Source organism: Micropterus salmoides, unplaced genomic scaffold (assembly GCF_014851395.1).
Source record: "Micropterus salmoides isolate LMB-PRFRI ecotype aquatic unplaced genomic scaffold, ASM1485139v1 Ms_hic_scaffold_10, whole genome shotgun sequence".
Classification (NCBI taxonomy): domain Eukaryota; kingdom Metazoa; phylum Chordata; class Actinopteri; order Centrarchiformes; family Centrarchidae; genus Micropterus; species Micropterus salmoides.
The window spans coordinates 2,477,160-2,501,685 of NW_024040041.1; the positions used below are offsets into that span (position 1 = coordinate 2,477,160).

The window sequence follows — 24,526 nt, forward strand, 5'->3', positions numbered from 1 at the left end:
GTTAAACATTAAACTGTTGGTGACTTTAAAACTAACCCTCAGCTGGGTGATCACAGTGAATACATGATCTGTTAACTGGTTGCCTGCCAGATTTATACATGACTCTTTGCTCTCAAACTTTGTCCACTTTTAATCAGCTGAGTCAGTGTTCTGGTGAAGGGAGAGATCAATAAAGCAAAGTGATTTTGTGGCACCTTTGAAATGTAATTTTAGTATAATTAAAATACAAAACTATAGTACTTAATTTTTATACATTGCGTTAAATTAGAATTTGGTATCTTATTGTAAAATACATTTTGATGTAATATTGCACATCCCAAATTATGACCACACACGTATCTCCCTGGTGGCCCTATGTTTTGCAACATTTTGGATGACACATCAAAGAAACCAGTTTGCTTGAAGCACTGAGATCTTTATTGCTGGTGCTTACTGCCACATGATTATCAGAGAAAATAATCATGTTAAATAGGAATACATTTATGTTTCCCATGAACCTTCATCTTACAAAACTAAATGTAGTCTGCGCGCCTGCTCTGGCATCACTGTAAATCTGAGCTGCACCCGATGTCATTAAAACTGAAATGTAAGTGAACTGTAGACACCGAGAAGTAGTGCTCATGCATGGACTGTTGAGGGGACAGCTTAGTGATATATTGTAAAGGCCCTGATGTCAGTTTTTCCCCAACATGCACAGTGTTGTTGTTCAAATAACCTTGCTACATATTGCAATCCAAGACATTTCTACATACCTCACATTTACCTTTGAGTTGAGTCAACACTTTTGTTTTTGTATCAGTTTTAACAAAAAAAAAAAAGAAGCTTCACAAAGACTGGCTTTATTTCATGGCCACTGGGTTTCTTGATATTGTCCACCCCCTCTTACAGCTATAAATGTATGTGTAACAACCTGCAAGTATGACTCATTCACTATCGTGTTCATCACGTCCTGGCAGCGATCATTTCTAGATAACAGCAGCTGGTTAGAACGTGGGAGCACTGCTGATGTGTTTGAAGACATGTCCTGACAATACTGAATGGATCATGCACCTGTCAGACATCATGTTCTCCCAGTTCCTCTAGTGCATCGTGACTTTGAGTCAGAGTCGCACAACTCCGCTTAGCCAAATTCTCTCAGTCTTGAGTCAATGTGTCACAAATAAGAAGAGTGAATGAAAAACAGAGACACGTTTTCAGAACATAAGTCCAAAGATGCTCAATAATTTATTTATATGCTGACATTTTAAATGTACACGATATAAAAACAGTTTCTTGTTTGAACCAACCATTCAGCCGACCCTGAAATACACCGACCTGTGACAAGCAAACAACTTTGGTGAGGAGTGAAAAACAATCTAAACTTGCACAGCTGGATTCAGCAGCCTCAGTGTGTCAGTCTGTAAATGTCACTTTGTAGTCCCAATGTCACACCAAACTGAACACCGGGCACTTTCTAAACTACAATAATCACAATAGTCTTCTTTTGATCAACAAAAGTGTTGTCTTAATATTCCCAAGCAGGTATTTGGGTGAACATCATGCAACATAAAGATTTAGAGCAACGTGTTTCATTGAAACTCTGAAAAGAACAGGAGCTAGGCACGGGCCAGGCCTGCAATTTTCTGTTGGCACTACAGTTCCTACAAGTAGTGCTACAAAATATCCTTCAGTATTGGAGTGAGTGCATCAGTGAGTGTTCAACATATATTGCACAGCTGTATGTCTCTGTCGTGCACCTTCAAGGGTGGGAAGTGAGGAGAGGGAAGAGTGCAGAGCAGAAACAATCCCAAAGGAAGAATGTCTGCTCAAATGTCTAGAGGGTGAAGGAATGTGTTCTCAGCTACAGACTTGAAAGCCAGAGTTTGATCTTGGTTGAAACTTCCCAACTTGTGTGACTGACAGGCTCCCCTCTGCTTTCTCCCACTGAAGATCCAAAAGTCTCACAGACATGGCTGCTCAGAAGGTCCTCAGACAAGCAGTGGTTAAAAAATAACCTCTATCCCCAGCACTGCTGCCATCCTCCGCCTCATCTCTTCTTCTTGCTGTGTCGGAGCATCTTCTTCCTCTTCAGGATCATCTCGTAGAGCTTCTCCAGGCCGGGCTCCAGGCCCTGACCATCCAGCGCCGAGCAGCCCTGTGAGTGGTGCAGCGTGGAGGAGCTCAGCTCATGGAGGGCCAGCACCTTCTCCACCTGAAACACAGAGGCACAACACAGGATGTCAGTTCAATAAACAAGATGGGCTTTAGTCTTTATTTAATCTAGTGGAGCTAGACTACCTGTTAGTTGCCAAGAATTATTAGCGGGCAAAGAGGTGGACATTAGAGGACAGTAAGATAGCTAGCTAATAAAAAAGTCCATCATCACACACACACTGTGGCAGGGCTGGAGTCATTAGAGCTGAAAACATTCATTTAAACAATTCATTGATTGGCCAATATACAGAATGAATTCATCGATTTGCCATGTTTTGTGTCTTGTGGTAAGTTAATATATCTGTGTTTGGGACTACTGGTTGGACAAAAGTATCTAAAAAATTGTGATGGCAATGTCTCACAAATCTTTGACATTTTATATACTACATAATTAATTACAAAATAACCAGCAGTTTAAATATAAATGCTAGCATGCTAGCATGTTAGCGGCGTAAACACCAACACTCCCCTGGGGCTTGAGCTTCCAGTCCAGGCAGAGTCAGCTAGGCTAATAGGGCTGCTAGCTACACAGCTAACTGAGGTAACTAGCTAACAGCAGCTAGTTAGCAGCAATTAGTTGATCCAAAATCAGTGAATATAGTTATATAAAATCTGTGTTTTGTGCACATCTTGTACCTACACCAGTGTCTGCATAAAATGGCTAGTATAAGATAGCCTAAATAAGGATTTTATTTAAGTGTGAATCATGCAGCTACTCTAGTGGAATCCCAGAATGAAATGAGCATATTGTTCCCTTTAACTAAATTATGCCACATTTTCTGTCAGCTGACTCATCAATTAACTGAGATCATTTCAGCTCTACCTACACAACAGCAAGCCATTCGTGTAATAATTACCTCTGAAGCAGACATGGCTCCATCCAGGTCCTGTTTGTTTGCCAGAACCAGCACGGGCACCCCTTGGTTCTCTGCCAACCGGGTGATCCGGTGGAGCTCCACCTTGGCTTCCTCCATGCGCTCCGCCTCAGCTGCGTCCACCACGAACACCAGCCCGTCTGTCCTCCGGGTGTACGACTTCCAGAGGGGCCTCAGTTTCTCTTGACCGCCGACGTCCCACACCTGTAACATGGTGGTGTTGGTTTTCCCCATGGGCACTTTGATCCGCTCCATGTTAAAGCCTTTGGTGGGGATCGTCTCAACAAACTCCCGTAGCTTGAGTCTGTAGAGGAGGGAGGTTTTCCCTGCAGAGTCCAAACCTATCACCACTATGTGTAAAGACTGGAAGCTGGGGAGGAAGGCCGTGCTAGGGGCAATTTCTGTTAACTGGTTCCCCATGTCTATGTCCTGTGAAGTGGAATAATCCCTCTAAAGATTTATAGGACTAACTTATTTCCTTTGGCAGGTCCCACTGTCTTGCTGTTTTCCTGGGTCCTTGTCTCACTTGCTTTCTGTGTCCTTGGCAGCACAAAAAAGTGTTTGTCTGGAGACGCTTTGAAGGCAGCAGGGAGGAGACTGGCTGGAGAAAAACACACTCCTGGCCTCACTTCAAAGGCTGGTGCAGGAGGATACTGGGGGACAGGCTGTAGTCACTGTGGACCTGAGACAACAGAAGAGGGGGAGGAAAACGTGAGTCAGCTATTTTAACAAGGGCACTGGGCTGTCAGTAATGAGCCCAGCAGAGACTTAGCGCAGCTCTTCTCCACCGTCTGGCCAGGAGAAGCCAAACTGAAAAATGTTCCCTTTTTCAAGTTTAGAAAAATATGAGTGCATGTTGAATACAGACTGCAGGTTTAAATTCAGTGCAACAATCGTTTAAAGGGCAAATGTATTAACTTGATATAAACTCTGTTATAAACTGCCGGTATGCTTTTGTTTTGTGTCTAGCAGACTGCACTGTTCATCGTGACCCGTTGCATTTGTATGGCACAAGGCATTGTCAGCACAGGAGCTAGTGTTTTCTGTTTCTAGCTGTATCCTCCACAGAATCAAAAAAAAAAAAAACAGGGTGAAAAAGAGGCACCACCGGCGGAGAAATCCTGCGGTGCCTCTTCTGGCTTTTAGTAGAATCCACTAATGTAGCCTAGGCGTTGTAACGTTAACGTTAATTTAAAAGCCGCCTTAAACAACAAAAGTTAGCCTGACAGATTATGAAGAATTAAACAAGTGACATCAAAATGGTTGATACATTTAGTACAGTTTAGTTACAAAGTTAAAATTCCTTTTTAAAGTACATTATCCTTGGAAGGAAAGCGACATCTTCAAAGGACTGGTGTCGAGAGCGAATCCGCGCTCCAACAAAGTCAACACACGTTAACAGTTAGGTTATTTGGATTTTGGTGTTAATATATCTCACCTGTTAGCACTTTCAAGGTCCTTAAACTAGTCAACATTGTTGCTCTGCGACGAATTTGCGAACAATATCCAAGTTTTAACGCCTAAATAATCCAGATAGAGTCGTCATAAACACCGCAGCGTTTGAGGGTGGACGCTACCTCGCACGTCCGACGAAGACTGGCAGCAGGAGGAGGAGCGCCGCGTACAGCCCGACCAACGAACTGCTGACGTAGCAGCAGGAGGCGGGGCCGAGAGCGTGCAGGGTTCTTCACTTTCCTCACGCGGTAAAATATTTGTGTGATCAAATATTCTTTATTATCTGAAGCACAAATAAAATGTTGTTGTTGAATTAGGTTGCTCATCCTGAGTTTATATGCGGCTTGAGTAAAACTGCAATACCAGTATCAAATTCAAAGGTTATATAATTATGTGTACAATAATTTGGATTATTATTATTAAGGAAATATTAACTTGTAAGCAGCTTTTGATCTTGCAGCAGGTCAATGTGGAGCCAATAGGAACTATTTTACATACTGTTTGTCTGTAACACTGCATCATATTTTTAAAGTTGACCACAGGTGGAAATAGGTGGAAACCTGCAAAGTTAATAGAAACTATAGTTTCAGAATCAGAATTAGGCAGGCTTACACCTAGAATGAATTTCTTTTGGTGATTTTGTGCATTTCAATAAACAGAAAATATATATATATATTTAAATGTTAAATTGACATGGTATAGAAAATCTAAGGAGAATAGTAATACAGAATATGTGCAAAAAATACAAAGTCTGAATCAGGTTTACATTGGCAATTTACAGTATGTATTGTAAAAGGGAGGATAAGGGGACGTGAGAGTCAGTTTCAGTGGGGACACAGGCCTTGTTGATGAGGCCAGCTGCAAATGGAAAGAAACTGGTCTTGTGGTAAAGTAGTACAGTAAAAACTGTACTTCTTAACTCTGAATTGGAGACAGAGAAGTGCAAAGTAGAATAAAATGGAAATGCATGTAAATGAAAATTACAAAGGTTTAACTTCTAATAGCAACTTGTACTGCTGCGGTGGAGCTGATTTGACTGAGAAAATTGAAAGGGAGCACCAGGAACACACTTCATTTGTGCAGGCAGAGCGATAAAAGAAATGCTGAATGAGAGATTGCATTGAGTAAGAGGAGCCAGTGGATCAGAGGCTAGCTCAGACATAACTCCATGACTTTGGCTGTCTATCATTTAAGTGCATACACTTCCTAAGAAGAAACTTCACCAGCAGCAGCCACAGAATAAGCAAAAGCTTATCATCTAATCATTATGATGCATTACTGCTTCTTCCCCTCAGTGCAAGATGTGTTCAAACTAAAAAGAGCTATAAAAGGAGCAAGTTAAAAACTGCCACAGCAGCTCAGAGTGCCAGCAGGCCATCATGGGGTCAGTGTGAGCCATCTATGACATAATGGCTCAGCTGTATTGATTTGCATGATACTAGTCCACGTAGTTCTTTCCTTGACACCCAACACTCATTATGATAACGATGTGTGTGTACATGTGTGTGTGAAACAAGTGATGACCTATTCTCACTTCTTTATTATGAAAGATGACTTTATTTAACTTGCACTAATCTACGGGTTTCGCAATTGCCCCATGGGGATAAGTAAAGTGTTTTGAAATTGAAATTGAAATTGAAATTGACTGACTGACTGGAAGCATGTTGACGCTTGACATAAATAGAAACTAAACATGGCAGACACAATTGATGTGGTTGTTTGATCCCTCTCTGGAAATACAGCAGCTATAAAAGTCCTGATTTGAATAGGATGATGTTGTTGTCAAATTATGTGATTATATCAACATCACGGAAGTTTCCGACACATGTGTAATGTCTGTGTGTGTGTATGCATGACAGGCTGAAAGTCTAAATCATGTTATCATAATCATGTTGTCAGGTGACAAGCACACAGACGTACACAGGCACACGGGGACATAAAGTACACACACGGGCTAGAATTAAAATGCATGGAGGGTTTTCAGATTGGAAAACTGTCTTGTCACTTCAGCAAACATCACAGACCTAATTATCTGTCTTTCTGGGTTGCTGGAGGGACTTTTGGAGCCCTGAAATTGAAATAATGAAAAGCTGTCAAGTATCGAAAGTTGGCATAAACCAAGTACTTGGTCAGAATCCTTGCTTTACCTCATTTATATCCTATTTTGCTAAATAGCTGTATTTTATTTAGGATAAGGTCCTTTAAAGCTACATTATATTACGACAGAATTCACACAGCAAAATGAGGTTTGTAGAATAAAACATGATATTTCTTCAAGTAAGGCACTAAGACTTTTTGGTATTTTTACCTAAACATAGGTACTGCATTGGCACCGGTATCAAACAATTGGACTAGGGCGTTATCACACTGAGCAGCTGAGAAAGAATCACTCAGACTCTTTTCTTAAGTAAAAGTACCAATACGAAAAGTGTAAAAATACTTATATGTAAAAGTCCTTCATTCAAAATTGTACTTAGGTAAAAGTTCATAAGTATATTAACATATGCACCAAAAGTACTCATTATGCAGAATGACTCATTTCAGAATACTATATATTATATTACTGGATTATAATTATAATTATTATTATCACTTTACCTTTAATTCAGCTGGTAAAGGTGGAGCTCATTTTAATGACGTCATCTACTGCTGGGCAGCTCCTGACCTTGAGTGCTCTGTTTATTTTAAAGCAATTTAAAAATATCAGTTATACAACATCAAGCCCTAGTTTTGGAGCTGGAAGAGAATCCAAACAAAAAACAAAAAAACTCAGACACTCTTCTGTTGGTCATCCAGACTGAAGCCATCGACCTGTCTGTGTTCTAGTAGGAATTCTGTAGATAAACCCTCAAAAACAACAACCTTTATGGTTCAAGAGAGGTCACTTAACAACTACACTAAATGTTCCTGCCCAACGAGGGATCATTTTCCTCATCTTTCCTGTCCTCATCCAAAAGTGGTGAATTTGCATAACTGATCCCAGAGCAGTCAGCCATCAGTCCTCATTGCACAGGGTAGTAGCACACTCTGTTGTCAGCAGGAGGAATGGCAGCCCTGACAGATACACAAACTCCTGACTGGTCTAGCTGTGAAGTGAAAGTATGTGGAGCTAAATGTGTTTTTTATTCAGAATTCAAAGGAGAAGCTGAGAAGCAGACAAGAGTGTGTCATCCTACCATAGACAACTGGATATACCATGGCACTAATACTGTAAAAGGTTTGTTTTGTAAAAGCAACAGATTACATTACCGTATGTTAAGGCTCTCTTAGAAAGCTTGGTTCAACGCTACAGGAGTAAAGATTAGAACAGCCAATAACCCTGTAAATGTACATACTGTATTAGCCATTTAGCCATGTGATAATGTAATATTTACTTATACATTCTTATATATTCTAGTAAAGGTTCATTAGTTACTGTCTGGATAAACAAAATGTCTATCGAACAAATAAGACCGTGAACACAGAATCACAGAGCAGCACACACAGTGCAGTGGAGCTGCAGGAGGTGCTGAACAATGATTTATCCACCCTGCCTTTCTGTTTCTCTCTTACAAAAGCTGCCCAGGAGAGCATTATGTTGCCTGGAAACGCCACTTAACAAGGTCAGAGATAGGAGAGAGGTAAAGAGAGGCTGACATCTCAGCCTTCACCGGTCCTCCACTGAGGCTGCCACAGCTGCTTTCTCTCCAGGGCACAGGTCAGGTGAGTAAACCTGCTGGAATCTAAGCAGACCCTTCTGTTTATCCATATCCTGTTTGTTACAGCAAAGGCTTACCTTTTCTTCCTATGGTGTGTCTCACCTAAAATCATTATACATTACATATTAAGGACATACCAAACTGCATTTTATGTAAAAAAATTAAGCAGGAGCTTAATCATGCCTATTCAGACTCTAAAGATCTTTTGTTGCACAGTTAAGAACAAAATACCCATGAAGAGAATGCAGTGGACTGTGTGAGCTGTGTGATCTGGGAGAAGTAGAAAATAAGTCATATTTTCATGAAATGGGTTACAAAAAACAAAAGCCAAACATTCTGGTGTACAGTTGATCCAGTATCCGGATTTCTGCTTAATTTTGTTGTTGTTTTTAAGTTTGCTAAATAGGCAAGATGGGTTATTAATTATTCTTTACGTTTTCTACAGAGCAATATAATCACATCCTTTATAATGTAAGATTTTTGTTATACACACAAACATCTGAAAATCTCATTACGTAATTTTCATGAAATGGTATTCTTTTAACTTTGTGTAGTATTATTTGAAACTGTACACACTGCATTCTTTACCTGTTTTTTATATTAATTGTAAACCAATGCAGGCTGGACATATTTACATGGATTACACGGTAGTCGTAAGTTAATAATTGTCACTAGCTATTAGCTGTGATAAGATAATCAGTGAGTGCCAGGTGACAGTTTCACTGAGAGCAGGTGACACAAGAAAGAGATCAGTAATCAGGGGTAGTGGTTGGGAGTCTAAGTGTATCAGGTAACTCTTGATCAAATGGATGTGATTCAAAGACCAGCACAGAGCTGGGTAGACATGGTTTCCACTACATCTCTGTTTAGCACACAAATGGCACATGCCTCATATGTTGACTTGAATCACTGGCTTGTGTGACAAATAAAATATAATGTGTGCTAGCAGGTTTGTAAACAATACAGAAAGATAAACTCAAATTTCTGCTGACTCCAAACAAAAAAGTTCTGCCCTGTCCCTGTCAACACTTTAAAGCTGTGAAAAGCAATATATTGACATTTTGGGAAACACTTTCTTCCTAAAAGTTAATGAGAAGATTGACCACAGAGTTGTGTTTGTTACCAAACACAATTAACAAGTAGGAATACAGAGCTGCAGATCATTCCGTGAAAACTAAGTTGTTAATGTCTCCTCTAGCTGCTGTACATGATGTCGGCTATGCACTGGGAGGCCAGACGGCGTCAGAGTGTTCTGGACCGCAGGATGGCCAGAGACAAACAGAAGGTACATGTTGCACTAAGCTTTTAATATCAAGGTTTCCAGGTTGTGACACTAGTGGAATGTATGCTTTTTTTATGCTACTGCTTAAAATCGGTTCACTCCCTCCTGGTGTGATCACCATTAGACTACTTTGTTGTAATCACAAATGGAAGACATACTGAGATATTTCACTTAAGTAAAAGTAATACCTCAGAATAGTAAAAATACCCTGTTACATTAATGTGCAATGCTGGTAAAGGTGGTGCTCATTTGAATTATCTTATATGCTGCTTGTGAATTTCCCTCCAAGGACCTTAACGTTTACTAATACATCACAAATAATTTATTGATATTTATATTAATCTGAATCTGCAAAGAAACTAAAGTTTAGTAGAAGTATAAAGTAGCAGATAATAAAAACTCTTACAATTATAATTAAGTGCAGTACTTGAGTAAATGTACCATGGACATTGGAACTGTAACCACGCTATGAGAATTAGCACAACCGGAACCCAACACAGCCAGATCCTGTGGACATAAGGTATACATCCTAAGATGATATTCCCAGAAAAACTTTACAATAATGCCTTACCAGCTCAGGTAACTATCTGTATATGCCAATTTAATTTAAAGAGGGAAGGTTTTTTTAAATCTAAAACTACCTGAGCTTCATTGACAGGATCGCTGACGTATCAACAGTGCAGCAAGGTTAGGTTAAAATAGAACTTCTATAGTGGGTTTACTGTAGAAATCTGAATACATTTCTTCCTAAGTCATATGGACTGTTCTGCCTATGGTGATCCAGCTGTCTGTCTGGTCTACTACATTATTGAACACAAGCAGGGCTGATTGGAATCTGAGCAGGGACATGTGACACCCTCATGAGGTCAAACGTGTTTCCTGTGTGAATCTGACAGCTTGTATCATGTTGCAGATTTCCAGCACATAATCAAACACACTACATGTATGTGTTAAAGACCTGAATTAAGTAGCATTAACTTTAAATAAATGGAGACACAATTGAAGACACCCTGGCAAAATGTCACATACAGTACATGCACTTGAAAGACTAAGACTAAAAGTAGGTTTTAATGATATGAAATGTATCCAAAATGACTGATTTCACCAAAAGTTAAGGTATCCTCATGCAAAGGAAAAATCAATAGGGAAAACTGTTACTGTTACTGTTATTCTGTCAAAGTGACAGAGAACTACATCTTAGATAATCTGTGAGAGTGTTTCTCTGATGGGGATATTTAGAATGGAAAATATCTTAAGGACCTTCCATATTAAAGGTAAAGCTTTTGACCAATAGTAGCGCTATGAAGCACTGTTTTTAAGCATGGCTCCCCATTTTGTTTGTAAATCTGCAGGAATGCGGGGGGCATGGATACACGTGCTGCTTGCTTTACAGTACTTCAATGATCGACAGTCGGTGACACTAACACACCAATAAATGAGCCTGCACCGCCTCGTCCTCTTGCTGATGTGCTCAGCTGCATATGATGGCTTTAACTTAGCTTGGAAAATAACGACATGGAATTTATCAGACCACAAATTAGACAAGAATTAAGTTGGAAAAAATGGTAGATGAGTGGAGTGTTTCTGGGGGCCATTTTCTGGAGTTTCTAGATGGACAGATAGCTTTGCAGTTAGCACACTGCTAGTTACCCATGTAGCTAGCTGCCCTATTAGCTTAGCTGACTGCAAACCTGGGGAGTGTTAGTGTTTACATAGTTAGCACAGGAGCTTTGGACTGCAATGAGGAGGAGGTTTTCAGGCCCAGACTCCGAGATCCCAGTCCAGGCAGAGTCAGCTAGTTATAGCTGCACAGCTAACTGATCTAACTAGCTAACACCAGTTACTGTTAGCAGTAGTTAGTACAACCATCCTTCCATCAAGAATCTAATTAACTTTCCTTCACAACTGAAAAATCAACGTTCTGCAAGACATACTGATAAACGTCCAGAAAGAGTAGGCCTAGTCCTGAGCTGAGTAGTCTTGCATAGCGTCATAGTTCGTATAAGTTAGACAGACTGAGCGATGGACGCATGCCTGTACTTCATGGGCATGCTGTGCTTGAAGCAGATCATGGGGAGATGAGGAAACTGTATAAGGATATCTTTGCCTAGATGACCTAGCCAGGAAAGTAGAAAATATCTAATCTGTACAAAAACTAAAGTGTAAAAATGAAACAACATTGCTTCCAGTCTAATTGCTAAGCTGAGCTTAGCTCCTTATTTATCATACAGATCATAGTTTACACTACTTACTGAACTGATATACCTGTATTTTGGCTCAGGCGTGCTCTTCTTTTGTCTAATATTATTGTTATTACAATTTTGAAATACTTTAAATGATATGTATTTGGTCAGATGATGTAGATGGGAATTTACACAAAAGGTCCCAAAAATTTGCTGTTCAACCTAGCAAGGCTACTTGAAAATATTTGACTTGTGAACTCTGTGGGCAGTTAAAGACTATTTTTATTTTGACATGTGGTTATGGTAGGTGTGATAATGCACTCATATAATAAATACAAGTAACACATTTCTTTGAGTCCAGTATCTACCCTCCCTATATCTATATCATGCATTGTTGTGTACTCTAAGTAGGATATCATGTTAGCATGGAGCACTGAACACAATGTTTGCAGTGATGTTTGCTGATTGGGTCTTATAAAGTAGAGATTATTTAGTTTCTAAACATTTTGCCTCCCACAAAATTTTGCATATTCTTTTAACTACGCTATTTCCCACAGCTTTCGCTGTTGCAGGGCTCTGAGACCAGCTGCAATACAACCGAATCAAACACAACACAAGAGCAAACAGGTATCATTATTCTTGACATGGATATATTCTGAACAAGGTTGAACAATGTACCTACCATCATCATCCTCCAAAGAACATATGTGGTACATACTTTTTTGAGAACAGCTATGAAGATGTGGTGAGAAACTGGTAATTATTTACCCTTTTTCCACTACAGGAACATTACTTAATGTGTATCTATTATAATTGGTTTGCTGTTTCCACTGTTCTCCGCCCACTTTGGGGTTGAGTTTCTGGAACCAGGTTTATTCCTGACCACATGTACAGGTCAATTTACAGAGTGGTATGCTACTGGGTCTTTCCTGTAACAGCTCAAATGCTGGATTTTGTAACAGTCTCTAACACCCAAATGTTGGAATGAATGAAGAGGCAAAATAAAAATAAAATGCAGAGAAATACAATAAAAAAAACACAATACAAAATACGGCAGTGGGCTATGACTATCGACAGAAAACATAAAATAAATCATGTTAACAACCATAAACCCACTTATATCAACATCAGTGTATAAAATGTACAACTGTAAATGACACTTACACTTCACCAAGTTCCACCAAACCCACGTGGAACTTCCTGGAGATCGCACAAATCAATGTACTTTCAACGTCAATTACCGTCAAACAGAGTTACACTTTATGTAAAACCTGTAACAGTTTCCGAGTAACAAAATACAATATCAGGGTCTAAATGCATGTTAGCATTACCATGAAATTTAGTACACAATGGTCGACGATTGGCGCCCAAAATCCCAGCATACAGTTCCAGTAGCATTTTATACACTTGCACATGAATATTTTACAAGATATGCATGCATTTACCTACTATTCTACACAACGAAGTCTCCGCACCAACCCCTTGTACGTCCATCGCACGTTAACAGGAAGAAAGACCATGATGCACTTGGCGGAACAACAACAATACTACTCAATGCTGTCGCCTTGTGACCAAAGTCTGCCATCACATGTACGACTGTGGAAATCCACTTACAATCTACTTCACACTTACTTTAAATTGAACAATGTTACTCTCAAACAAAACAACAAAGAACACATGTATTCACATTTACACAACTTTTAGAACTATATTAATCTAAAGGGGGAAAATCACCTATGACTAGATTTACCACCCGGCTACATTTGGAAAGAGACAGGCAAGCTGTTACCTGTCTTTATGCTAAGCTAAGTTAAACTGTCTGCTCGCTCCAGTTACATTACAGTGGAGTAGGTAGTATCGATCCCCAAAAGTCAAACTGTTCTTTTAAAAACAGAAGAACATGTCCAGACCATCATTAATATTTGGGGAGAGGAGGTCATTTATGTAGCCAGGGCAGTGACTTTTGGATTTTGGCACTGAAAACAAAACCTGAACTGAAAAGGGAAAATTGGCATGGAAACACAAAAAGTAATTTTGGCACTGAAGAAATATATTCTTTTGTTTTTCAATGATTTCAATTCTGTATCTGGGAACAACAGGAAATGAACAACTTCTATGGAAGCATATAAGGGACTGAATTAAAATTATCATGCAAACTTGAAAATGAAAATTTAATCCCACATAACATTATCATTTCCCACATATGTATTTGTTATTTAGGTAAAATTTTTAATGAAAATGCAATCATTTTCATTTTCACATACTTGTGTGAGCTAGGACCATATTAAAATGAAAATGGAACAGCATTTGACATTTCATTTTCAAAGACTTAAGTGCAATTTATACTTCTGCGTCAAATCGACGGCGTAGGCTATGGGGCTACGCAGAGGCTACGACGTCGCCTGACGTGCACCTCCTTCAAAATGTAACTACACGTCGAGTCGATGCAGAGCGTAAGCTCTGTGATTGGTCGGCTGGGTAGCCTCGCAATGCCTCCGAGCCGACCCCGCGCTTTAAAGTAACATTTACTAGCGACCAAAATGGTGGCTGTAACACAGTGAATCAATATATTTGACCGTCGCAACCCGAGCAAAATGACTCGTTTCGCTATCATAATGTGATCCATTCGGTCGGTAACATTTGAAAAGGCTACACCAGCAGCACATATACAGTTTTACCCCCATTTACATTAGCGGAGCGCTAAACCGGAAGTTAGCCTCCTCGGCCGGCAAAAGTCAACACAGTGGACGCTGTAGCGCTGCTGCCGACTAGCGTTTGGGGGTGTAATTGCAGAATGACGGACACACCTACGCACAAGTATAAATGCATGGCTACGGCGTAGGTACACACGTAAACCCTACGCAGGAGTATAAATGGGCCTTTAGTCTGCCTTATAGTTGACTATATTCAAATGTAATGAGTGAAACAGCGCCCCCAATCTATTGCATTTACATGTCCATGTGTTCATGGTCTTTTTAGGTCAAAATTTAAATGCCATTTCCTAACTATGTGAAAATACAAATGAGAACAGCATTTCACATTGCATTTTCAAAGACTGACTCTGCTCTATAGTGGACTTTATTCAAATGCAATGAGTGAAACAGCGCCCCCAGTCTATTGCATTGCATTTACATTTACAAGCAGCTTTCCAAGGGACACAATGAAAATGAAAATGCAATCTGTCAGTCCTCTCGTCAAGGCGGGTCCTCAGTTAAGACTCCTCTTCAGTTGGAAGGCCACTTCAGGTTGTCATGGTTCAGTTGTGTATCTACCATCACACAACACTAGGCTGTAACTTCAAAACCAAATGAAATCTATCAACCGAACCGCTCAAGGATGGATCTATACTGACTTCAAACTTGGAACCTGTAAGTTGTTTTTATGTAGCTTTTCTGTTTTTTTGAACACTTGCCTGTTGAACTTGGCGTTATGCATATTCTGCAGCTAATGTGGCTAACTGTAACGTCAAGCTGTTTCTGTTGTGTATTGTGACATTAAGCCCACACGCCGTCGCCTGTATGTGTGTCTGTTGCTGCAGTAGCCTATGTAAGTTTACCTGATAGATGCAGGTGCATGGCTACACACTTGAGATGATATTGGACTAAACTGTAAGTGTTTCCTGCAGACAGGCCAGCAGAGGTGTTCCCTGCCAGGCTGACAGAAGAAAACAGAGGACTCCTCACTCCTCCTCAAGTACAGGTTTATACATAGCTGTTGAACTCATGTTAATACTGCTATTAACAGTGGGTTTTTTATCCTGTTAATTTCTGTATTTTTCTGTAACATAAAGTAGACGTTATTTCCCACTTTTACCACTAGAGGGAATATACGGTTTAGGGAGTCATTTTAGGAGCAGTCGCAACACTGTAATGTTAGTGCTTTGCTGGAATGTGAGTCTGAACAGACCATGTGCTGGTAACAATCTACCAATCTGCTTGCTTATGTTGCAGGTAAGCAGACATGATAAATGTAAGAAATGGTGTCTGCAATGCCTGTAACATGACTTTACATGCAGCTGTAGAAAACAGGAGCCACAATACCAATCCGTGTAAATATAATAGTGTCAAATGTATTTCCTTTAATAAAATGTTTAGTGAGTAATGTTAGCAGCAGTCGCAACAGGTAGTGCATTTCTGCATGAGTCTGAACAGACCTTGGACCTGGAAGAGGAGGAGGGGGAAAGCAGGACTCCTCACTCCTCTTCAAGTACAGGTTTGTACTTAGCTGTTGAACTCATGTCAATACTGCTATTTATGTCTCTGACACGATGTTAGCTTAGTATCTATGCATTAACTCTCACCATAAATATACACTGTCTTTTATATGTCTTTACAGATAGCATACATTTGGGAGAAGTGGTGTGAGCCGAGTGAAGTAGAAAGTATTTGCTAGGAGATAGAGAGATAACATATGAAAACACGGAGGCCTACAGTTAGTGTTAGGTTGGGGTGTCAAGTAAGATATGAAACAAACAGAAGATGTGAAACTGGTAAAAATACAGATATTAAACAAACAAAAGTATAGTGATTACTGTGGCCACCCCTTGTCTTATACACATGTACACACATGTGGCAGAAATGAGTGCAACATGCTGTAAGTTACCATTTCAGCACAACTGAAGGTTACTGATCTTACAAAGTCTTATGCACTTCCTCCTCCCTTCCCTTTCTATGTACTATGTCACTAACCAAAGTATCTGCAGCTACTGTGCAGACTGTACTGTGTCCATGTTTCAGAGAAATTTGGATATTTATACAAGTTATTTGTCAGATAATTATTGCCATATGGTTTTAAATTTTTCAGATGCAGATTCAGTTTGAGATCATTTGATATAATTCTGTCAACATATAATAAAGTTTATGAAATAAGAAAATGCCTTCCTTACAGACTTATTCACTACTATTAGTAAAAGTTTTTCATCAACCCTTTGTGATAACATGATATCTTTGTAATACCACAGGTCCAGTACTAGTAAAATTTAAAAAGACCAAAACCTAAAAAATAAAGCACTTTTTTCATGGACAATAAAATGGGAATTTAAATTGGGTATTTATAATGCACGAAGTAGCAAAGCCATAACATTTATACAGAAACTCCAGATCATGTCCCATCTGGGTCACAGTGGTCATCATGACGCATCTTCCTGGGGATGCTTAGATTTTCCTGATGCTGCTGGCCGCTGAGTTGTCTTCAGGCCACGAAAACACGAAAGAGTCACCGTTACTTTCAAACCAAACTCCTGAGTGAAAGAGGCCCAGTCCATCCTGGGTGCAGCAGCACCAACCGGAGTGCCAGCGTTTGTATTTAAACTCAAACATAGTATTTCTTGTTTGCTTGCTGGAATTCAGAAGAGGAGGTTTTAGTTAAGAAATGGACTCTTGTGGACATTTGAGATAATGACTTAATTATTGGTGGTTGAACTGTGGGTTTTGTAATGATCACTGACTGTGTAATGAACTTTGTGTTTATTGCCATCAGTAGGTACCTGATGATTTATTATTTCACTCCATAACTTGACTCTTAAATTAACTTTAAGAGAAATTATGTGATACTTCTCCACTACTCACCCACAACCCATTTTACTGTTCCTTTCTAATCTGCATCCAACATGGCTGACAGATAAAATAAAACTAATATATTCAGCTAGGGCTGGCCATAACAATTATTTTTAGAACTGATTAATCTAACGATTACTTTTTCAATTAGTCGATTAATCTAATGAATGATTTTATTCTATGTATAGTATAGTGTATTCTAAAGAGGAAAAATGTAGCCTATTACTCGATTAATATATCAATTTATCCAAAATAAATATCAAAAACTAATTAATTAATAAATCAGTATTTTATTCAATCATCCTTAGAATAATGGTAATATCTTAAATATCTTAATACAATTTCCACGTCATTGATGTTGTGATAATAATAACTATAATAGACATTAATTAGGCTAATTTACTTAAAACTTTAAATGTTTCTGACCTGGATTTATTTCAACATAGAGTAATGCAGTATGATAATCAAATGTAACGATTCACAGACTGTACAGAGAGTCAAAGACTGACAGTCTGTAATGTTGAATTCAGCGGAGACATTACAGTGTTGTGTGACCAGTTGTGGCTGCTCCTAAAATGACTCACTAAACCGTATACTCCTTCTAGTGGTAAAAGTGGGAAATAACATCTACTTTATGTTACAGAAAAATACACGAAGAAACAAAAAAAAACACTGTTAATAGCAGAATTAACCTGAGTTCAACAGCTAAGTATAAACCTGTACTTGAGGAGGAGTGAGGAGTCCTCTGTTGTCTTCTGTCAGCCTGGCAGGAAACACCTCTGCTGGCCTGTCTGCAGGAAACACTTATAGTTTAGTTCAATATCATCTCAAGTGTGTAGTTATGATAACGGTTTTGCACTGTTCATTGCTGTAACTATTACAGCTATGTAGTTGATATGACAAACAGACTGACTGTTCCTATAACATTAACTGTGACGGAACTGCGGTATTGTCACTAATACTAGTATTGCAGTAATGTGAAGTATATCTCTGAATGAGAATGGGTTTATATTAGCCTGGGCTTGACACTGTCCAGCAGGACACTGATGTTACAGCTTTTGGGTATGAGCAAGTTAACGTTTTTTTGCATGTGCCATGCATCGACTAGGTAAATTTACATAGGCTACTGCAGCAACAGACACCCATACAGGCGACGGCGTGTGGGCTTAATGTCACTGTGACAGTCACAATACACAACAGAAACAGCTTGACGTTACAGTTAGCCACATTAGCTGCAGAATATGCATAACGCCAAGTTCAACAGGCAAGTGTTCAAAAAAACAGAAAAGCTACATAAAAACAACTTACAGGTTCCAAGTTTGAAGTCAGTATAGATCCATCCTTGAGCGGTTCGGTTGATAGATTTCATTTGGTTTTGAAGTTACAGCCTAGTGTTGTGTGATGGTAGATACACAACTGAACCATGAGAACCTGAAGTGGCTTTCCAACTGAAGAGGAAGTGAAGTCTTAACAGAGGACCCGCCTTGACGAGAGGACTGTCAGATTGCATTTTCATTTTCATTGTGTCCCTTGGAAAGCTGCTTGTATATGTAAATGCAATGCAATAGACTGGGGGCGCTGTTTCACTCATTGCATTTGAATAAAGTCCACTATAGAGCAGAGTCAGTCTTTGAAAATGCAATGTGAAATGCTGTTCTCATTTGTATTTTCACATAGTTAGGAAATGGCATTTTAATTTTAATTTTCACTCATTACATTTGAATAAAGTCCACTTTAGAGCAGGTTAAGCCTTTGCTGTTTCTATTTTCATATGGTCCTAGAATGCTCACAGTATGTGAAAATGAAAATGATTGCATTTTCATTTAAATTTTTACCTAAATAACACATACATATGTGGAAAATGATAATGTTATTGTGGGATTACATTTTCAAGTTTGCATGATAATTTTAATTTAGTCCCCTATATGCTTCCATAAACTTCACTATGTGTATTACGGCGGCTACGTCCGGAGTGGTAATGTGCTCAGTGCCACAGACACACAAAGTTTCAGCTTCATGAGAGGCCAGAGACGGCCTACTACTTTGATCCATAACAAGTATATCTTCTTCTAAACGTATCGATTTACTGTAAGCAGGGAATCAGTGTCATTCTGCTGTATGCACTTTATTACTATTATGTAAATGCTCTGTACTTGTATAGCGCCTTTCTAGTCTTTTCGACCACTCAAAGCGCTTTTACACTACATCTGCATTCACCAGTCATACACTGAGCCTAAGTGCTCAAACAGAAACTAGCATTCACACTCATTCATACACTGGCGGAATAGCCGCCAGGGGCAAATCGGGGTTCAGTATCTTGCCCAAGGACACTTCGTCACGCAACCAGGGGGAGCCAGGGATTGAACCGCCAACCTTCCGATTAACAGCCAACCCGCTCAACCCGCTCTACCCCCTACAGTATAAACACTTTTGATTTCTGATGTGGTCAGACAACTCGTTGTATGAACTAGTTCTGATCGAGGATCGAGCATAACCAACACTTTGTCGTTTGTTTTTGACAGGAATTGTGCGATTACAGGAAGAGCAGGAATTAGGTGATCTTTCTGAGATTTCTTTCTGAAGAATGTGGCCAAACTATTGAAATGTAATTTAAACCTGGCAGAGATCTGATCATAGTGTTAGTCTGGCTGATGCAACGTGTGCATTTACACCTGCATTTGCCCTGATCCAGATAAGATGTCCAGATACAGATCTCATGTCAATACCAGGTAGAAATAACAAGTCACTGGCCCTGACCATCCCCCAAACTACTTTGTCCAATATTAAATCACATAATTAATCATCTTTTTTATAATCTTCTATGGGATTTCGACTGTTGGTCTAATGCCGAGCGCTGATCATGTTTTTATGTATTGTTTCCAGCTGGAGGCCAATGTCCCCACTGTAAGGGCGACCTAAAGACTCCCGTCCATCACAGTGCAAAGATCCCCAACAGATACTCAGTAAGTATGAGAACAACGTGCTTGTAAAAGCAGAGCACATTTTTGAGTATTTTCAGAAAAAATAATCCTTGGTCATCTTACAGTCTTTACAGTACACCCAACAATGGTGAGGAAGACAAGGAACAACACTGCTCTCATAACCTCAATGGATTATTGGACCATGTTTGGAAGCTCTGAAACAGCAGCTCTACATTTGGTTTTGTTGAAACTGCATCAGAGAGATTATTGTGGTTCTATAAATGAATGGGATAAATATGATTAAAACATGCCTTCTCTGAAACTCTAACCTCATTCTTAAAACTTCAAGTGCAATATCCAAAAGAGTCAAATGCTTTTTCATAACACTATACTGCATGCATGGATTTTAAATTCTATTCTGGATCTTACAGAGAGCTAGTGCAGAGAAGCTAACACAGGAGAAATATGATCTCTTTTCCTGGTTACTGTCAGTAGACATGCCGCAACATCCTGGATCAACTGGAGAGTCTTTAGGGACTTATTCAGCCTGATAATGAGAAATTGCAGTAACCCTAACCCTAAAAATGCAACAAATGTGTGAACTAGTTTTTTGAGACAGGATGTTCCTGATTTTTGCAATGTTATGTAGGTGAAAAATGCGGTCCTTGAAGTTTGTTTAATGTGAGAGTTAAAGGATATGTCCTGATCAAAGATAACTCTGAGATTCCTCCCAATGGTGCTGGAGGCCAGGTCGATTCCATCCAGAGTAACTACACTGAACAAAATTATAACTGCAACACTTTTGTTTTTGCCCCCATTCATCATGAGCGGAACATAAAGATCTAAGACTTTCTCTATGTACACAAAAGGCCTATTTCTCTCAAATCTGTCAAAATCTGTGTTAGTGAGCACTTCTCCTTTGCCGAGATAATCCATCCACCTCACAGGTGTGGCATATCAAGATGCTGATTGGACAGCATGGGGATTGCCTTAGGCTGGCCACAATAAAAGGCCACTCCAAAATGTGCAGTTCCATCACAATGCCACAGATGTTCCAAGTTTTGAGGGAGCGTGCAATTGGCATGCTGACTGCAGGAATGTCCACCAGTGCTGTTGTTGTCGTGAATTGAATGTTCATTTCTCTACCATAAGCCGTCAGACATCCAACTGGCCTCACAACCGCAGATCACATGTAACCACGCCAGCCCAGGACCTCCATATGCACAAACTGTCAGCAACCGTTTCTGGGAAGCTCATCTGCATGCTTGTCGTCCTCATCGGGGTCTCGACCTGACTGCAGTTCGTCGTCGTAACCATCTTGTTGGGCAAATGGCGTCTGGCACTTTGGTGAGGTGTTCTCTTCGCGGATGAATCCCGGTTTTCACTGTACAGCAGTTTGCTGTTGTCAACACTGTGGATCGATTGGCCCATGGTGGCGGTGGGGTTATGGTATGGGTAAGCGTGTGTTATTAACACAGGTGCATTTTGTTGATGGCATTTTGAATACACAGATACCATGGCGAGATCCTGAGGCCCATTGTTGTGCCATTCACCCCCGACCATCACCTCATCTTGCAGCATGATAATGCACGGCCCCATGTTGCAAGGATCTGAACACAATTCCTGGAAGCTGAAAACATTCCAGTTCTTGCATGGCCAGCATACTCACTGGACATGTCACCCACTGAGCATGTTTGGGATGCTCTGGATCGACATATACAACAGCGTGTTCCAGGTCCTGCCAATATCCATCCAATATCCAATATTTTGACAGATTTGTGAACACTATTTGAGAGAAATAGGCCTTTTGTGTACATAGAAAACGTCTTAGATCTTTGAGTTCAGCTCATGAACATGGGGGCAAAAACAAAAGTGTTGCATTTATAATTTTGTTCAGTGTATATCTTAAAGGTCCAGTGTGTAATATTTCTGAGGATTTATTGACAGAAATGCAATATAAGGTCCATAAATGTTTTTAGTGGTGTATAAAGACCTTATATAATATTTTTTTATTACATAAGAATGAGACAATTACAGTGGGGAGAACAAGTATTTGATACACTTCTGATTTTGCAGGTTTTCCTACTTACAAAGCATGTAGAGGTCTGTAATTTTTATCATAGGTACACTTCAACTGTGAGAGACAGAATCTAAAACAAAAATCCAGAAAATCACATTGTATGATTTTTAAATAATTAATTTGCATTTTATTACATGACATAAGTATTTGATACATCAGAAAAGCAGAATTTAATATTTGGTACAGAAACCTTTGTTTTTTGTTTTCCTGTAGTTCTTGACCAGGTTTGCACACACTGCAGCAGGGATTTTGGCCCACTCCTCCATACAGACCTTCTCCAGATCCTTCAGGTTTCGGGGGTTTGACACTGGGCAATACGGACTTTCAGCTCCCTCGAAAGATTTTCTCTTTGGTTCAGGTCTGGAGACTGGCTAGGCCACTACAGGACCTTGAGATGCTTCTTAGGGAGCCACTTCTTAGTTGCCCTGCTGTTAGTGTTGTGTCGTTCAAAGAACGTTTTGTTCATTTGACCTAATCTTGTATGTGACTCGGGAGGAACGGGTTGTCTCAGTGAGTAATTCGTTCATTTTCACGCATGCGTGAATAGTCTTGGACTTATGTTCGCTCGTTACACAGAAGCTGCATGGGCTCCGTCAGCACAGGAAATAGAATTGTTTAGTGCAGGACTCATAACTGTGGGTCTCTGGGTTTGAGTCGTTCATTTGTCACGTGACGTCTCGGCTACTGTGGAGCAGGAATGAACTAATCGTTCAGCGCTCACATGGGTCCTCCTCAGAGTCTGTCTTCACTCAGCAGGCTGACTTACTGCCAGCACCGGGGAATGAGAGGCAAGTCTGTTGTCAGGTAACAGTCACTGGACTGACATATATCTAATATCTATTTTGATAATTTTGTGACATTTAATAAAGCATAACATTATTACAGCGCAGTTATGTAGTTAGGTAGTCTCCTCTCCAAAACATTAAAACACAGCCACATAGCAGCGTTAGCCCTGTGTTTTTTTTTACAGCTAACAGCTGATCAACCTGCAGTGCTTGAGATTATTATTAAATTTGTTGTTAAAAAGAGTGTGTTTTATTTATCTAGTGTGTCAAGCTTATTACTTCAATATATTCCCTGTAAATCTGATGTTAATATATAGATTTTACTCATGGATAGGCGATAGGCTACTGTATGAATGTGCACTTTAGAGATATAGTATAGTAATTTATTTATATATATATAGCGCTATAGCACTGGTCTGGTTGTATACTCAGGAAAGATTGTGAAAAGGCACGGATTTAGCCGGAGTAGCGGCTTAATCGAATATTGACAACATATTTCTGTGGTTTTTACATGGTTTGAATTTGGTTGTGGCTCCATGGGGCTTTATAGAACCATGATAGAGAAAGATCAAGAGATGAATTTGTGCATTTTACTTTGTCAATTAGAGCAAGCAAGGCAGCCTTCTGTGTTTGAGAACTGCGCTGTTATTTATTTATTTTTTAAGTCGCCTACTAGAGGGCTGCAGCGCCGCAATAACCAGCCTAGTTAAAATGAACAAAATGACACAAAAAAAAATATTAGTTCATTTTAATGAACGAGATTTGGTGACTCGAGTCTTTTCCCCATCACTACTGGCTGTGTGTTTCGGGTCGTTGTCATGCTGGAAGACCCAGCCACAACCCATCTTCAATGCTCTTACTGAGGGAAGGAGGTTGTTGGCCAAGATCTCGCGATACATGGCCCCATCCATCCTCCCCTCAATACGGTGCAGTCGTCCTGTCCCCTTTGCAGAAAAGCATCCCCCAAAGAATGATGTTTCCACCTCCATGATGGTGTTCTTGGGGTTGTACTCATCCTTCTTCTTCCTCCAAACACAGCGAGTGGAGTTTAGACCATAAAGCTCTATTTTTGTCTCATCAGACCACATGACCTTCTCCCATTCCTCCTCTGGATCATCCAGATGGTCATTGGCAAACTTCAGACGGGCCTGGACATGCGCTGGCTTGAGCAGGGGGACCTTGCGTGCACTGCAGGATTTTAATCCTTGACGATGTAGTGTGTTCCCTCACCTTCCTCATCATCATTGATGCCCCACGAGGCGAGATCTTGCATGGAGCCCCAGACCGAGGGAGACTGACCGTCATCTTGAACTTCTTCCATTTTCTAATAGTTGTGCCAACAGTTGTTGCCTTCTCACCAAGCTGCTTGCCTGTTGTCCTGTAGCCCATCCCAGCCTTGTGCAGGTCTACAATTTTATCCCTGATGTCCTTACACAGTTCTCTGGTCTTGGCCATTGTGGAGAGGTTGGAGTCTGTTTGACTGAGTGTGTGGACAGATG

General features: G+C 40.0%; 1 protein-coding gene and 1 long non-coding RNA gene across 2 annotated transcripts; one reads left to right on the forward strand and one right to left on the reverse strand.

Moving 5' to 3' along the window:
* Window positions 1-1,190: 1,190 nt before the first annotated feature.
* LOC119918780 (ADP-ribosylation factor-like protein 4D) lies at window positions 1,191-4,669 on the reverse strand. The gene is made up of 3 exons (XM_038739473.1): window positions 4,507-4,669; window positions 3,051-3,750; window positions 1,191-2,191 (listed from the first exon to the last, which is right to left on the reverse strand). Exons 2-3 carry the CDS (start codon window positions 3,486-3,488, stop codon window positions 2,027-2,029), a joined length of 603 nt encoding a protein of 200 aa, XP_038595401.1. The 5' UTR covers window positions 3,489-3,750; window positions 4,507-4,669; the 3' UTR covers window positions 1,191-2,026.
* Window positions 4,670-7,600: 2,931 nt separating this feature from the next.
* LOC119917096 lies at window positions 7,601-20,484 on the forward strand. Its single transcript, XR_005447219.1, has 6 exons — window positions 7,601-7,740; window positions 8,081-8,225; window positions 9,420-9,506; window positions 12,244-12,313; window positions 20,125-20,204; window positions 20,288-20,484. It is a non-coding gene; the product is annotated as an uncharacterized LOC119917096 (long non-coding RNA).
* The last annotated feature ends 4,042 nt before the right edge of the window (window positions 20,485-24,526 follow it).

Excerpts from the sequence above, each read along its gene's own strand:
- LOC119918780 (XM_038739473.1), bottom strand. The coding sequence starts at position 3,488 with ATGGGGAACCAGTTAACAGAAATTGCCCCTAGCACGGCCTTCCTCCCC. Across the intron at positions 2,192-3,050 it reads GAGCCATGTCTGCTTCAGAG|GTGGAGAAGGTGCTGGCCCT; the intron begins GTAATTATTACA and ends TCTGTGTTTCAG.